The 13,799-nt window shown below is 41.2% G+C and overlaps 1 protein-coding gene across 2 annotated transcripts in view; it reads left to right on the top strand.

The window, feature by feature from the left end:
- UBE2E3 (ubiquitin conjugating enzyme E2 E3) overlaps positions 1-12,510 on the top strand; it is a 60,058-nt gene extending 47,548 nt beyond the window's left edge. For both annotated transcript variants that reach the window (XM_086615231.1, XM_086615232.1), the window contains exons 4-6: positions 7,014-7,146; positions 8,964-9,111; positions 10,142-12,510. In XM_086615231.1, coding sequence (XP_086471357.1) covers positions 7,014-7,146; positions 8,964-9,111; positions 10,142-10,239 — 379 coding nt within the window. In that variant the 3' untranslated portion in view covers positions 10,240-12,510. The remainder of the gene's footprint in view (positions 1-7,013; positions 7,147-8,963; positions 9,112-10,141) is intronic.
- The last annotated feature ends 1,289 nt before the right edge of the window (positions 12,511-13,799 follow it).

Below are 13,799 nucleotides of genomic sequence, written 5' to 3'. Positions count from 1 at the left end.
TGGTTGTTCTGGAAGACACAGAGAACCTGAGCAGACTTCTAACGGCAGCAAGGAAGGTTCTAGGAACTAGGAGGTATACAAAGAGGGAAGTAAAGTTGAGCTATTGTAGCTATGAACTAATATAAGGGGGCTTTTGGCAGTGGAAAAACTATCAGCTTTCCAAAATGCATTACTTGGGTTATCTACATATTACAGCTTTGATGGAATTGTCAAATGATTTGTTACTCCGCTTCCTCTAGTAACAACAGCGTGTATTCTTCTGCTAATGGCAAGTTTAGCGCTGGAGGTTTTCATCATCTCAAACACGACAATCTGGCATCCTTCTCTTTAGAGTGATTAATAGCAGATCTGCACTTGGTCAGATTCCCCTAATGGTGCAGTTTGATGTGGAGCAAATACAGCCACATGATTACATTTCTAAGCCAGACTGTGCAATCTAAAGTTTATGCCCTCTTTACGCTGGCTGCAGGAGGACAAACGATACCTGATTAAGCATAAAGCCGGGTGTTACAAAGCTAATCCATTGACGTTTTTGGAACGTGTACTGTTTGGCCAAGTTAGTTTACGTTGGATCAGCACTTTGCTTTGAGTAGCCACGCTGCTTTTGATCTGGTAGGAGGAGCTCTCAAGTTGGATTTACTGTTGCATTGAACCATGGCCTCAGGCACAAGTCCTGCACTGCTTTACAACCAGCTGAATTAGCAGGGGATCCATGAGTTAAAAATAGGCCTTTTTTTTTTTTTTTTTAGCAGTAATTTCTAGATTACAGTCTTAAGGGCATGATTACTTTAAGGAAGTGACAGAAGCAAAGGTTTGTGCAGTGAACTAGACTACGTGTATCCTCAGTTACACAGAGCCTCTGTGGATCTGCTAGAAGCAGTAAATAACCTTTTTCAGCAAACAGATGTAGCAGAGAGTTCAGTGGCAGATAAAATAGGAACAGTTGTAGCTATGTAAAGAACACAATAGACCGAAACTTTTTCTTTGTAAGAAATTGCATATAACCTGAAAACCTTGATAAGAAATTGCACGTAACCTGAAAACCTTAATAATAGTGAGTACCTTATCAAAAAGCGTTTTCAACGTGGATTTGATATATTGCTGTAGACAAGCCACATGCGTCCAATCCTAGAAAAATGCTGTAATCCAAAATTTAGAGCCATACTTGAGACTCTTGCCAGTGAAACCAGTACGCGTTCTGCATATAGAGGATGTACTACCCAGATTCTGTAAGTAGAGGTGCTTCGGCACTGGCGCTGACAATATGAATGCTGAGGATAAGTACTCCAGAAAGCCCTGTAAATGAGGCTTTGAAAAATAAAGCTAATGGAAATCACTGTCCATGCGTATCAGTTTTTAAAGGTCACAGGACTGAAAGCCACAAGTGCATGTCTTTTAATTAACATTCATTTCCCTTCTTGTACTCTGTAACCAAAAATACAAGAGTGCCTCCACAACTGGAGAAAGAGGATTAAGAAAAAGGGTAGTGGATAAGTTTTCTTCAAAATGTTGAAAATATCAAAGCAGAAAAATAATCTGAGCATCTTTCGTTCCCGTGTTTAACATTACAATGTAGCTACTGGTAAGTGATTTGTGGTCCCTCCAGGCTTCACAGAGTAACACTGAACTGACTCTCAGACAGCTTGCACCAGATTCTTTGGTTCCTTGCGAGATTTTTTTTTCTTAATTACCGGCAGCATGACAGTTTGCATCTGTATCTAGATAGTGTGCTAAAAGGTAGCGTGTGAATACAGAGCTAGACAACCCTTTCTCGCTGCATGGAGGGTGAGGAGGATTTTCTAAAGTACTGAGCTTAGGGGCTCGAGTTAGGAGCCAAGCTCCACATGCAGTCAGTGAAAAGTAGGTGCCACCAGAGGGAGATGAAGAACTTTGATATTAGGGAGTATGTAGATGTTCCTTGCGCTGCAGAGTCACCGATCTCTCTACTCTGATTGTGTGGGAAGCCTGAGGTGCAAACATCAGCATCCACACTAGGTACCCTACATGGTAGATATGAGTCCCCACCTCTGCAATAACTTGAAGTTAGCTGAGCCTGGGGCTGGGGCTTTCTCCTTCCACTGGAGATGAGTTCATCACGCAGAGAAACTGAGGTGGTGAGGCAGGCAGACTCATTACAGGTGGGATCTGTGTATTTGCCTGAATTGTTATGCCGGTAGGATCTGTTACAGCCCTGTTTGCCTCTAGTGGCACAGCACTGAACTAGAACATCATCCAAGAGCTTTAGCTGAGACATTGCAGTCCAAAATAAAGCCTTCCGTGCTGGTAACATGCAGAGTGCCTTTCTTACAGCAGGATTTGTAGAACTCGATTTCTGAAGCCATGTTGGGGGTTTTGCAGAACTCTCTGTGTAGCTTTATGAAGTGAATTTTTCAAGCATGAGTGTGGTACGTACTTAAGGGCATTCTTTCTTCCTTTCCTTAGTACCTTCAGTTGAATTAAGAAAAATAAAAAAAAGATATTTTACTCCTTTCTTAAAGCAGACTTCACTTACACTACTATAAAAATTATAATTATACTATTGTGACAGAGTTGCTATGGTTGAGCAGTCTGTGAAGAGCTTTGGGAGTTTTACGTTTGCTGAATCTCATCTTGAGATAAAAGTTTGAGGAGGATGGAGCGGGCTCTTTGCTTACCTAACTCTCACTCCACGTACCCCATTTGGTTTGTTAGCTGCTGCCTTTGTAATACCTGCCTGAGTATCAGATCGAAGAGTGGGGCCTTTGAAAGGAGAATGTAGGAAAATATTCCCCCACTTAAATCTGTGCTATGTGGGCACCCCGATGGGCATCTTGGAATATAGACCAGTACCTTTAGTTTTATGGTACCAATGACATTTCTCATAAGACTGTTTTAGAGTCTGACAGACTTCACTGTCGAGAAGCTTCCCAAAAAAACAGATTTTATTTTTTTTTCCCCAGCTCAGATGTATCTTATTACAGACCCAAATTGTTTCTCATCATAAAGCATAACAGAGTTAACATCAAATCTAGCTAAATTACATTTTCCTTCACCCTTTTTCTTCTTAATTATCACGGTCTCGGTACTATGATGTTGCATTCTGTCACCAAATTTAGAGCCCCGTGTTTCAGAGGATTGCTGTTGACAGGAGAAGCGCGTTCAGTGAGTGCAGAAAGCAGCATGCTACTAGCATCATGTAGATTGGAAATTCCCTGTCCTAGTTTCTCATCCTGCAGCTAGTTCCATATGGGCAGCTTTAATGCATTTTAATTTAGTGAATTGTAACAAATGCTGAATTCTGATTTCTGTAACCACCGCGTCAGGACTCTGACAGACTTCTTGCTGGTGTGAATGCCGCTGCATCCGCGTGAATGCTCATAACACTGTGCTGGAAAAGCTGTTCTTCATGAAACCTGAGAGCCAGGATTCAGCAGAGTCAGGTTTGAAGGACCTGGTGTGACCCCATGGGCCCCTAGAGTTTAACCTCACGTCTTCTCAAATTCACCATTCGAAGTCACACTTGTAAATTAAATCTGTTCAGCAGACTAGCTTGGATAGAGCATGGTTATAAATCCTTTGTCTTATCTGGATCAGGTATATATCCCTCAGTGAAGTGGCATAATGAATATTTACTTAGGAAGCAGATGTAGCCAGTTAACTTTATTCTGTCAATTTATCTAATGTATTAAAAAAAAAAAAATCAATCCAGCTTTTATGTCTGAAGTAAAAACCCCTTAATTTTGCCAGGAATATTTTGTCATTTCAATTAATTTGCTTTGTTATTTTGTCAGAGATTTTTTTAGCCCATATTTTAAAAAATTAATCAAGTGATTCTTTTATTGATAATATACGGGTGGTGCCTCTACTGAATTTGTGATGTTCTGTAAGCCAATTTAGAAGGACAGTGGGCTGGTAGCAATGAACTGCACATGTATGCTGTGCAGCAAAAACGCCGAAGTTCTCATCAGATCTGTTGCTCCATCAGGATTTTGTGTTTTAAAGGACAGAACAGAGGAGGATTTTGTGTCCATATGGATTCCATGGGGGAAGTCAGGTCTTTCAGTGATGAAAAAATGACGGCTCGGTCCACAACTGTGCCTTCTGCTCTTCTCTGCAGTCGTCCAAGTGGGCGCAACCCCGCTGTCCTGTCCTTGTGGAAATTACTGCAGAGGCCGAGACTGCTGGGAATAGCTCTGGTATGTTTTGCTGAGCCTTAGAGAGTGTGGGTTTGTTTACTTCCAAAAAAGATTACCTTGGTATGTATACAAAAGATAGAGTATGGCTGGCTGAGGATGATCCCCAAGTGGAAATATACATGTGGTAGAAGTCAAGTGTGATGTCTTGTCTCTGCTCTTTAATCTCATGCCTCCACACACCAATAAGGTAGGAACTGTGAAGATTTTCAGGTTGCTAACGAAGCAGGGATATCAATCAGGTGTGATGAAATTGTTTAACAATTTTCTCCTTTACCTGAGCACGGGTGTTGTTACAGCTTTGTATTACTTTTGACATTGCAGCAGTCTCTCCTCAGCAGTAGGAGCGGTTTCGAGCACAGCATTTCCTTCCTCTTACAAGGTTGAGAATTCCTCGTCTTGCGCTCTAGCCCGATCCTTTCATGTATGGCTAACGGTAGCGTGGAAGAGGACAGAGACAGTGTTAGGCAGAGAATTATTGCACGCAGCTTCTGGCTACCAGCTGATAGATGCCCTTGCTCTGACTTGGCGAGTGATTACCAGGTAGTTTGGCACCGGACCGGTGCTGCGCTTTATTGTGACTGATTCATCGGGCTGAAATATGTCACTAATTTAATTCAGCTCTTTAATTAATCTGATTGAATTGCATCCAGCTGTTAGAGATGTATGAAAGAAAGATACCTGACACACGAGGCAAGAGCGCTAACCTCTGCGTTAAACTATGAAACAGTCATTAGGACATCTAACGCTGAAATTGAATTGCTCCGTAGAAATTTGGTTTCCAAGCACAATACTAATTAGCTGTAAGCTTGACGAATGTCAAGAATTAATTAAAACATTTCAGTGGCCTGTGTGGGTTTTAAATATTGTCATTATTGCCCCAGTATTTTCAGTTCTTACACTAATTGCTTTTTAGAGAGCATGAATGGAATTATCTTCTGGAGTGACTGAGGGTACGAACGGTTCATTATGTCATCGAAAATGGACCTCCTTGCGTCTGGATTTTCCTTTTTTTTCCCTAAAATTTATCTACTGTTTCTCTCCTACTTTTGTGCATGCATTGCAAATAGAAAGGTAAGATCAGTGATTTTAGACCCAACTTTATTTTGACAACACTTCTAGTTTTTCATTCTTTGCTGTACTCTGGCGGCCAGCACACCATTTTTACCTACTTTCATTTTGGCAACAGGAAAACAGCTACAGCTCCATCAAATAGTTTTTTGGTTTTAATTAAATAGGATGTCAGCCAAAATCTGTGATTGTTTTGTTCTGTTAATGAAAGGCCTGCAAGAGTTTAAACATTTGGTACGTGAAACGTCTGCAAGATAAAAAACGCGTTGGGACATTGTGAATTGAAAGAGAATTCATAATCAAAATCAGCTTTTGGTTGCCTCTCAAATATGATCTTAATGTAAAAATAGCTAAATTTTTGGTGCAGCAATTGCAGATGCATAATGCAGACAGCCCGTATTCCTTGTCTCTGATGATTGTCTCCGCATGTTTGGCTACATAGTAAGGATGAACGTCCAACATGCCATGGTATAGACTGTGGACATATGTATGACAAATACATGAGGTGACATGACACGGGAAGAGCCTTAACACTGGGAGGGCTTGTAGGGAGGCTCCTCTGAGTGTCGAGCAATGCCAGAAACCACAAAGTCCCAGGCTACAGCTTGGTGCCATGCCCTGTTCGATTGCTTCATGTGCAATTGCATATGACAGTCCTCTGTGCCTGTTCCTTAGGAGCACAGAGGGAGAAGGATGGGGGTGCTTCACCACATGTCTGCGAGATGTAGGTGGTGCCTGGGAGGCTGCCGAGGTGGGGAGAATCGAAAGGATCTTTTTCAGTGCCACATTACTGACTGGTCTGCATAGATGTGATGAATGCACCGTGCCTGCGTGAGCTCAGCGGTGGGGTTATCCATAGCGGTCAGTTCGGATCTCAGTGGTTCACGTTCAGGACCTTGTGCAGAAGGTTGGGTTAGTTTTTTACTCTGAGACTTGCAGAAAGAAATAAGATTGTGCTTTGGTTTGTTTTGTGAGGAGGTTAGATGGATACTGCGTGATAGTAGCATTAAATATGATGTCTCAGAAGTCAAGAAAATGCTTGTTCACTATCTCCTGTTTGAAAGCTTTACTTTAATAATTAGTTATGCAATAACCCTTCCCCTAGTGAGAAATACGTTCAGTATTGTACTACTTAAAATAAACTATTTTTGGCTAGTAGTCTCAGTGCTAATTGCCTGGAGGCATAACACCAATATATCCTGAAGAAAATAGTTATTTGGATTAACAGTGCTGTAAGAAGCTCAATTCCAGGTTGCTAGATTCTTTTCTATCTCCAGTTTTCCTGCCCAAGGGTGTAACGTTTCACTCTGACCTGTGAAACAAGTGGCAATAAACGTGTATCAATATACGTCGTGTAAGTCACGTTTTTTACGGACGTGTGTTCCGTTTAATGCCCAGAGAAGATGAACGTGGTCAAGATACACAACTCCTTTTGTGTATGGATATGATGCCATTGGAAGCACGTGATGTAGAATCTCAGAGCAACCACCCACCCGAGAAAGCAGAGCTGGGGTATGTTTCAGTCAGTGACAGTCCAGTAGTTCATGGTCAATGTGTTTCATGGCTGTGTCTGCAAAGGGACAGCGGAGTGCCCAGCTTTTGTGGCTGTTCTGAGCACTGAGCCTGCTGAGATCAGTGGGAAATTAGGCAGGTGTTAAAGACAGGCAAGTGGTTTGTGTTAAACAAAATGAATGTAGGAGGAAATCCATAAAATGCCTCTCTCAAGGTACACCTGACTCTTTCTCTCTGTCTCCTCTTTTTTTCATGCAGTGCCGGTCCTAAAGGGGATAACATTTATGAATGGAGATCTACTATACTTGGACCTCCAGGTTCCGTATACGAAGGAGGTGTTTTTTTCCTGGATATCACATTTTCATCTGACTATCCATTCAAGCCACCAAAGGTAAGGGTAAGGTTTCTATTGTGTTTATCATTTTTGCACATGTGAGAAGAATGTAACTTGCAGCAAGTGAGTGCTCGTTGCTTTTTGAGTATCAAATTTGTTTATGGTCTCTTGAAAACTATAAGGTCCAAAATCTTGGGTTGCAATTTCAGAAAAATCCTGTGTCTAATTTATTTCATGATTGTCACAGTCAATACTGATTTCCAGGCTTTACCAAGCAATAAATGAGATGATAATTCTAATCAAAAGTTAAGATTCAAGACATTTTAGTTTTAATAGAAGACAGCACAAGACCTTCTTACGCTTTCTTCTTCGCATTCCAGCTACTAAAATATATGTATAATAAACCCTTTTCTGTTATAAACCAGATTCTATGTTACATATTTTCATGTAATTTTTAGCAAAATAACAGAAAGCTAAAATAAGTTTAGACAGACAACCAGAGCATTATATTGTGACTTCAAATTGGGTAAATTACTGTGATGATTTCAGTTATTGTAAAATGTCGATCTGTTTGCTACTGGCAAGATCAGCAACCTTGTTTGATAATGTTTTTAAGCAAAAGCTCTTTTTATGAAATGAAACTAACCTCAACTTAAACTAAAATTTCATTTCCTGGCTCAGAAATGGTATGAACACTTAAGAAATCATAATTTACTAACGGATATCAAGAAGTAAAGGTTGTTCTCTTCTCCCCTCCCTTAATGCCAAATTACAGCTCTTGACCAAGTCACCAGGAAGGGCACTGCTGACGTTCGCAAAGACTAAATACATTCTACCACACAACATTTCTACAACTTGTGGCTCTTGTGGCTGCAACAAGCCACAAGTTATTATAAATCAGATATCCTTTTTCATTCCCAGAACGATTACGGCATAAAGAACAGTATATGCTCTATGTATTTCACACTTCTCTGAAACCCACAAAATATCATATTCTCTGAGTTAAGATTGTTAGAATGAAGTGATGCACAGTTTTAGACAAATACCTCAGGAAAATCTTGTGGATTGTTTTTTTAAAGGATGATAATTTTTTAATTTTCAGTAGTTTCAGAAAACATCATGGATTTTTTTTTCCCCCTGCATCAGTATGAAAAAGAAAATTCTTCTCATCCTCTTGTGCTTTATGTAATTAAAGCACTTAAATATTTTTGACTTCTTATTTGTGCAGAATAATGCTTACATGCTCTGCCGATATTAGTCTGAAATAATTTAAAAACAAGGATGGTGTTAGTTAGTGTGGTAGCGTTGTTTTGGATGTATGTTATCTCCTGCCTAATGAAGGGTAAGTCAAAGATTTCATCGCTAATTTGAACAAGAATAATACAATACTCCAATTTTAAATATTAATTCTCTTGATCTGTATTTAGGCTTTTTAAAGAAAGGAAAAGATCAACTAATACTGCATATGCAGCCAAATTCTGTCTAATTCTTCACCTTCAGAAACCACTGTAAAGTTACATTTGTGATTAGTTCATTCTTGACATGCAATGCGTTCACTAAATACTGTACAGTGCTACGGAGTAGATCCTAATTTTTGTGGATACCAGACAGAGGGCCTGTGTGAAAGCAACTTGTGCACTAAAGATCTCCATGGTAAGGTTTCTTAAAGGTAGCCATGACTACAGTAAATAGGCACTCTTCTGTTAAATAATTGTGTTTTAGAAAAGGAGCAGTGAGGAGCTGCCTCCAGAGAGGCTCTGCAGAACTGGGAATGCTGCAGGTGCTGCTGCTGCTGCTGCTGCTGCTCAGAGACAAGGGGCAGCATCCCTGGGCACGCTGAATGACTCTTTCTGTCTCTTATGCTGTGGTTCTAGGTTACTTTCCGTACCAGAATTTATCACTGCAACATCAACAGTCAGGGAGTCATCTGTCTGGATATCCTGAAAGACAACTGGAGCCCTGCTTTGACTATTTCAAAGGTTCTGCTGTCCATCTGTTCTCTTCTGACAGACTGCAACCCGGGTAAGGAGGGTCCACTCTTAGTCGTTTGACTTATTTACCATGGAATGTAGTTTGCATATTTCATCGTATGCAGATTAAATAAAAGAAAATATTTTTTAAATTGAGGATGAAACACTCCCACTTGGGTGTGGTCCCACGTTTAATGGCACTTTTCACTCCTGTTGCACAACAGAACGTAAATAGCATTAAGCCCTTTTTTTCCCAAGGTGTGGTGGAGAAAAGCTGATGCCATTGAAGGTCTGTTTGCAGGAGCTGCAGCAAGTGAGTGGTCGATCCAGGAAAGCAACAAAGTTCTCTTGAGTTGTAAACTCATAAATCCTGCAGGTTGGAAGAGGCTGCAGGAAGTCCCTTCTGTTAAGACAGCGATTGAAACGTTCAATCTTGCAAATGTGAGGGAGGTGATGTTCAGAGAGATGTTTCCCTTTTTCGAAGAGAGTTCCTTGCTGCTGCTGGGAGGGGAGGAACTCCCCTGGAAGCAGCGCAGTTTCTCAGCAGCGATTGTGTGACCAGTGTTGTTAGGCACTGAATGCTGATGTCCTGCAGTCAGGGCAGGAACTGAGCTAAGATGACAGTTCATTTACAGAAGACTGGGAATGATCAGGGAGAAATGGATTAGCCTCTGTGATACAAAAGTTCGATGACTCCAGAAGCAAACTGGTGTGTGCCTACAGTGCTGATACCCTAACACATGCTGGTCTTGTCCCAGGCGTGCACCAGGCCGCGCTCGCTGAACGCGCCCCGCGCCCAGCAGCCCTTGCCAAGGGGAGGAAGCAGGGCGCCCGCCTGGGACACGAATCGTTACATGCAGATAACCACAACAGACTTCTCTGTCTTCTTTTTCTATCCTTTGTGCCTCGTGGGCTTTCTCTTGGAAACATGATAAGAGCCCCACTATATCTCACAGCGTTTTCTGGCCTAACAAAGACTGTGTTTTGGAATAGAGTCTGTATTTTACATCATGTGGTGGGTTTTTTGTGAGTTTTTTTAATTGTGGGATGGCTTCTAATGCGTCTTCTCCTGCCTTTTGCAGCTGACCCTCTGGTTGGAAGCATAGCCACTCAGTACCTGACCAACAGAGCAGAACATGACAGGATAGCCAGACAGTGGACCAAGAGATATGCAACATAAATGACAAACTACTTGTGCAGTGTGAAGGTGCGGAAGGCAACTTTGCAGTGTGCAACAAATCTTTATAGCCTTTACAATACGGACTTCTGTGTATATGTTATACTGATTCTACTCTGCTTTTATCCTTTTGAAGACTGGGATACTACCCCCAAAAAAGGTAAATGCTATCAAGGGTAGAAATTTGTAGCTGTAGATTAGTTATGTTTAAAATGCCTACTTGCAAGTCTTGCTTCTTTGGGATATCAAAATGTATTTTGTGATGTACTAAGGATACTGTTCCTGAAGTCAACCAAATATTATAGTGCATTTTAGCCTAATTCATTATCTGTATGAAGTTATTAAAGGTAGCTGTAGATTACTAGGAATTATGTCATTTGTATTAAACCCAGATCTATTTCCAATATGTGGTACATGCTGTTGTGGAAACTGTTTTAACTTTTACCTTTGTCAGTTTGTAATGAAAGGATTTCCTTTTTCCCTTTGTAGCTCAGAGAGCACCCAGTGTATCATCTCAAACACAATAAACATGTTCCCCAAGGAGTAGTTTCTTTGTTTTCCTATTTTAAATTAATATTTGAGTAAATTTAATTATAGTAACAAGGCAGGGCCAATGTATCACAGATCCCTGTGGATAATCTTTAAATTAATATACATAAGCAAAGGCTTGCTATGAAATGTGTAATGCACACCTGTGGATTGTTTAAGTTTTCCCTGTTTTGTTTTCTTACAGAACAACTGTCATTTCTACAATTTCCGTAAATTTAATACTGTTCGGCTCTTTCTCAAGTTGGAATGAGAGCATTGCCTATGCTTACTCCAGAAGTCAATGTAGCTGGTTGCTTCAGGGCCAGTCCCGCTCTCATAACAGACCGCCTGAGTCTTGCTCCAAACTTTTTTTGCAGGACAAAGGTCAAGTTAGAGATAGTCTGGTGCTTTTGTTGCCGTGTAAAGCAAGTTGGACTTGCTGATCTAAAGAGCTACAGTCACCCATTGAAAATGGTCTTCCAAAGCATGGTTGAACACTGTATCATCTGTCCAGAAGAGAAAGTAGTAGAATAAATTTAATCAGATTTTTATGACATAAAAGCAGTTGTGGGGGAAATGAACTTTTGTTAGTGAAAATGAAGTCTGTGAATCTTTTAGACTATGTTTCCCCCCCTTCACTTTCTGGCTTGGAAATTTTGTAACATCTGTAAGTAACAAAGATATACAGCTTTATAGTACATACAGTTTAAAAAGTAGAGTCACTAATAGTTTTATAATTTAAGCTTTTATAGGTTGCCAGTCACAATATTGATTATAAAAAAGAGACTTGATCCCTTTAAATGATTTTTAAGATGACACGTAATTTTAAACTTTACAGTCTCCCTCACTACCTGGTGTTTTTGGAGATAATGTAGCACTTCATCCTTAAGATGCTCTGCTCATTTAATATATGAAAACTGAATGTTAAGTTTAAATATTAAAGCAATAGAAAAAATGTTAAAGATTTAAAGCTAGCCATCACTATATAGGTCCCTGCTTTTTGTATCACATGACCTTTGACCATGAATTGTCCACCCTACTTTAAATATTTCTACAGATTCCTGAAGGTGGCTTGAAAAACTGTGTATCCCAAGTATCTCAACCTAGAAGCCAGTCTCTCTTGGTAGCTACAAGATAGCTTTAGAGTTCAGGTTATAAAGTGCAAAAGGGAATGAGAAACAGGGGATCTGGCAGGTGAATATGCCTAAATCAGGTAACAGGCTAATGCCAGGAGATGAAGTGCTGGAAATCACTGCTGAAGGTGACCAGAGTTTCTCATTATGTCATTGGACGTGTGAGAAATGGCACAGATTGGCAAAGAAACAAGGGGCTGTCGCATCCGGGCTGGACGTCCAAAGTCTGCTCACTGCTGACCGTTGGCGCACTCGTGGGTGGCACGGTGCTCGTACACCGCTCCAGTGACTTCCCAGTGAAGAGCAAACTGTGTATTTCACACGTTAACGGTGTTGCCTACAGGATTTACAGATATTTATATCATAAAATACTATGGTATAAAAATACAGATTTTAATCCTAATTTTAATGTATTTGGTTTTGTATTGTACCTTCAACTTCAGATACCTAGGTGTACAAGTGGGATGCCTTGTTAGTGTTGCCCCATCTTGCCTTCCTTGCAATTGGATCCTTTACACTGAATTCCCATCCTTTTTTTTTTTTTTGTTGGTTTGTCATGATCCTGTTCTTTTTTAATGTAGTTTTTTTGTGTGTAAATTTTATATTTACTGAAGTAAAGGTTGTTTTTGTGTAAACATTTAAACTTAAAAAAAGAAAAGAAGCTAATTTTGTTTCTCAAGTTCTCTCTGCTAAACCATGCAGTAGAAAAATTTGTATTGTTAAATAAATGAATTAGTTGTTAAATGAGAATGTGTGTCTGTTTTCATGGGGAGGGCAGAAATCCCTGCTGGAAATATATCTAAAATAGCAGTTGCGAAGAGCATCTGATGTTTTCAAACTGTTTCTTTCCTGGCTGTGCCGGGGTGAGTACTGGACACTACCAAAGTGCAGCACTGATCCTATTTTACACTTTAATTTTCGGTTCCGTCTTCTTCTCACCAATCACTGGGCTCTGTATTTGGGAAAAAGTGAATTGAAATGATGTTTCTGTGAAAAGACCAGCTGCAGATACTGCACATCCCCTCCACCTCTCCATTTTGGATGGCCTCTCTTGTTCCATTATCCTTTGGATTTGAGTGGGGAACACATGCAGCTGACTAGGAAGGTGCCCAAACTGGACTCCGTGACCTGCCGGCACAAGGAGCGCTTGCATGGGAGCCAACTGCCTCAGCCTCTGAGCTGTGACGCTGCTGAGGAGCAGAGATGGCCAAACCAAATGGGCAAACACGGTCACCTCTCTGCTTTTGAGCTGAGGTGGTGACTGCGTGCAGAGTAAATACTTATCTCATCAGATGAGAAGGGATGGGTGAATATGAACACACTAAAGACATTCAATATATTGAATGCAATGGAAGGGCAAATATTTATCAGCCTCGTTATTTGTGTACTAACATGTTCGTGGTGAGCTGCTTCTGTGAGGTCTTAGCGATGCGTGGGCTGCCTTACCTGGAGACGGTCTCGCTCACTGATCCATGTGGGCTAGTGATCGTTTGAAGTCTGTAGCTGGAAAGGGAAGGGAGTCATATGAGGCTAGAAAGCAAGACTGCAGGGTAGCCTGAGCCACGGGCCAGGCTTGCACAGCTCGTAAGGTAAGCAGGAACTGAACCAGGTCTGGTTCATGCTCTGCTCCCTCCCTGCCTCTTGGGAGGAAAAGGAAGCTCTGCTACACTTTGCTGCACACCGGCTTCTGCTCTGTACCAGCTCATTTGTGGCCGTGAGTATTGCAGAAAGTGAGACCAAGCATCTCCCTTTCTTCACTGTCATGTGGGAACCAGGCTTGTGGCCTCGCAGCAGACCCCACTTGCCTGCACCATGACGGGAGAGCTGCAGGGCTTGGGCCGAGGGGCTTTGCACCAGCTGGGTGCAGCTCTGAGCCTCGGGCAACCCTGGCTGTCCCTCTGC

This window comes from Tauraco erythrolophus, chromosome 8, assembly GCF_009769465.1.
Source record: "Tauraco erythrolophus isolate bTauEry1 chromosome 8, bTauEry1.pri, whole genome shotgun sequence".
NCBI lineage: Eukaryota > Metazoa > Chordata > Aves > Musophagiformes > Musophagidae > Tauraco > Tauraco erythrolophus.
The sequence above is the reverse complement of the archived record's forward strand: the minus strand, read 5'-3'. Positions and strand labels throughout refer to the sequence as shown.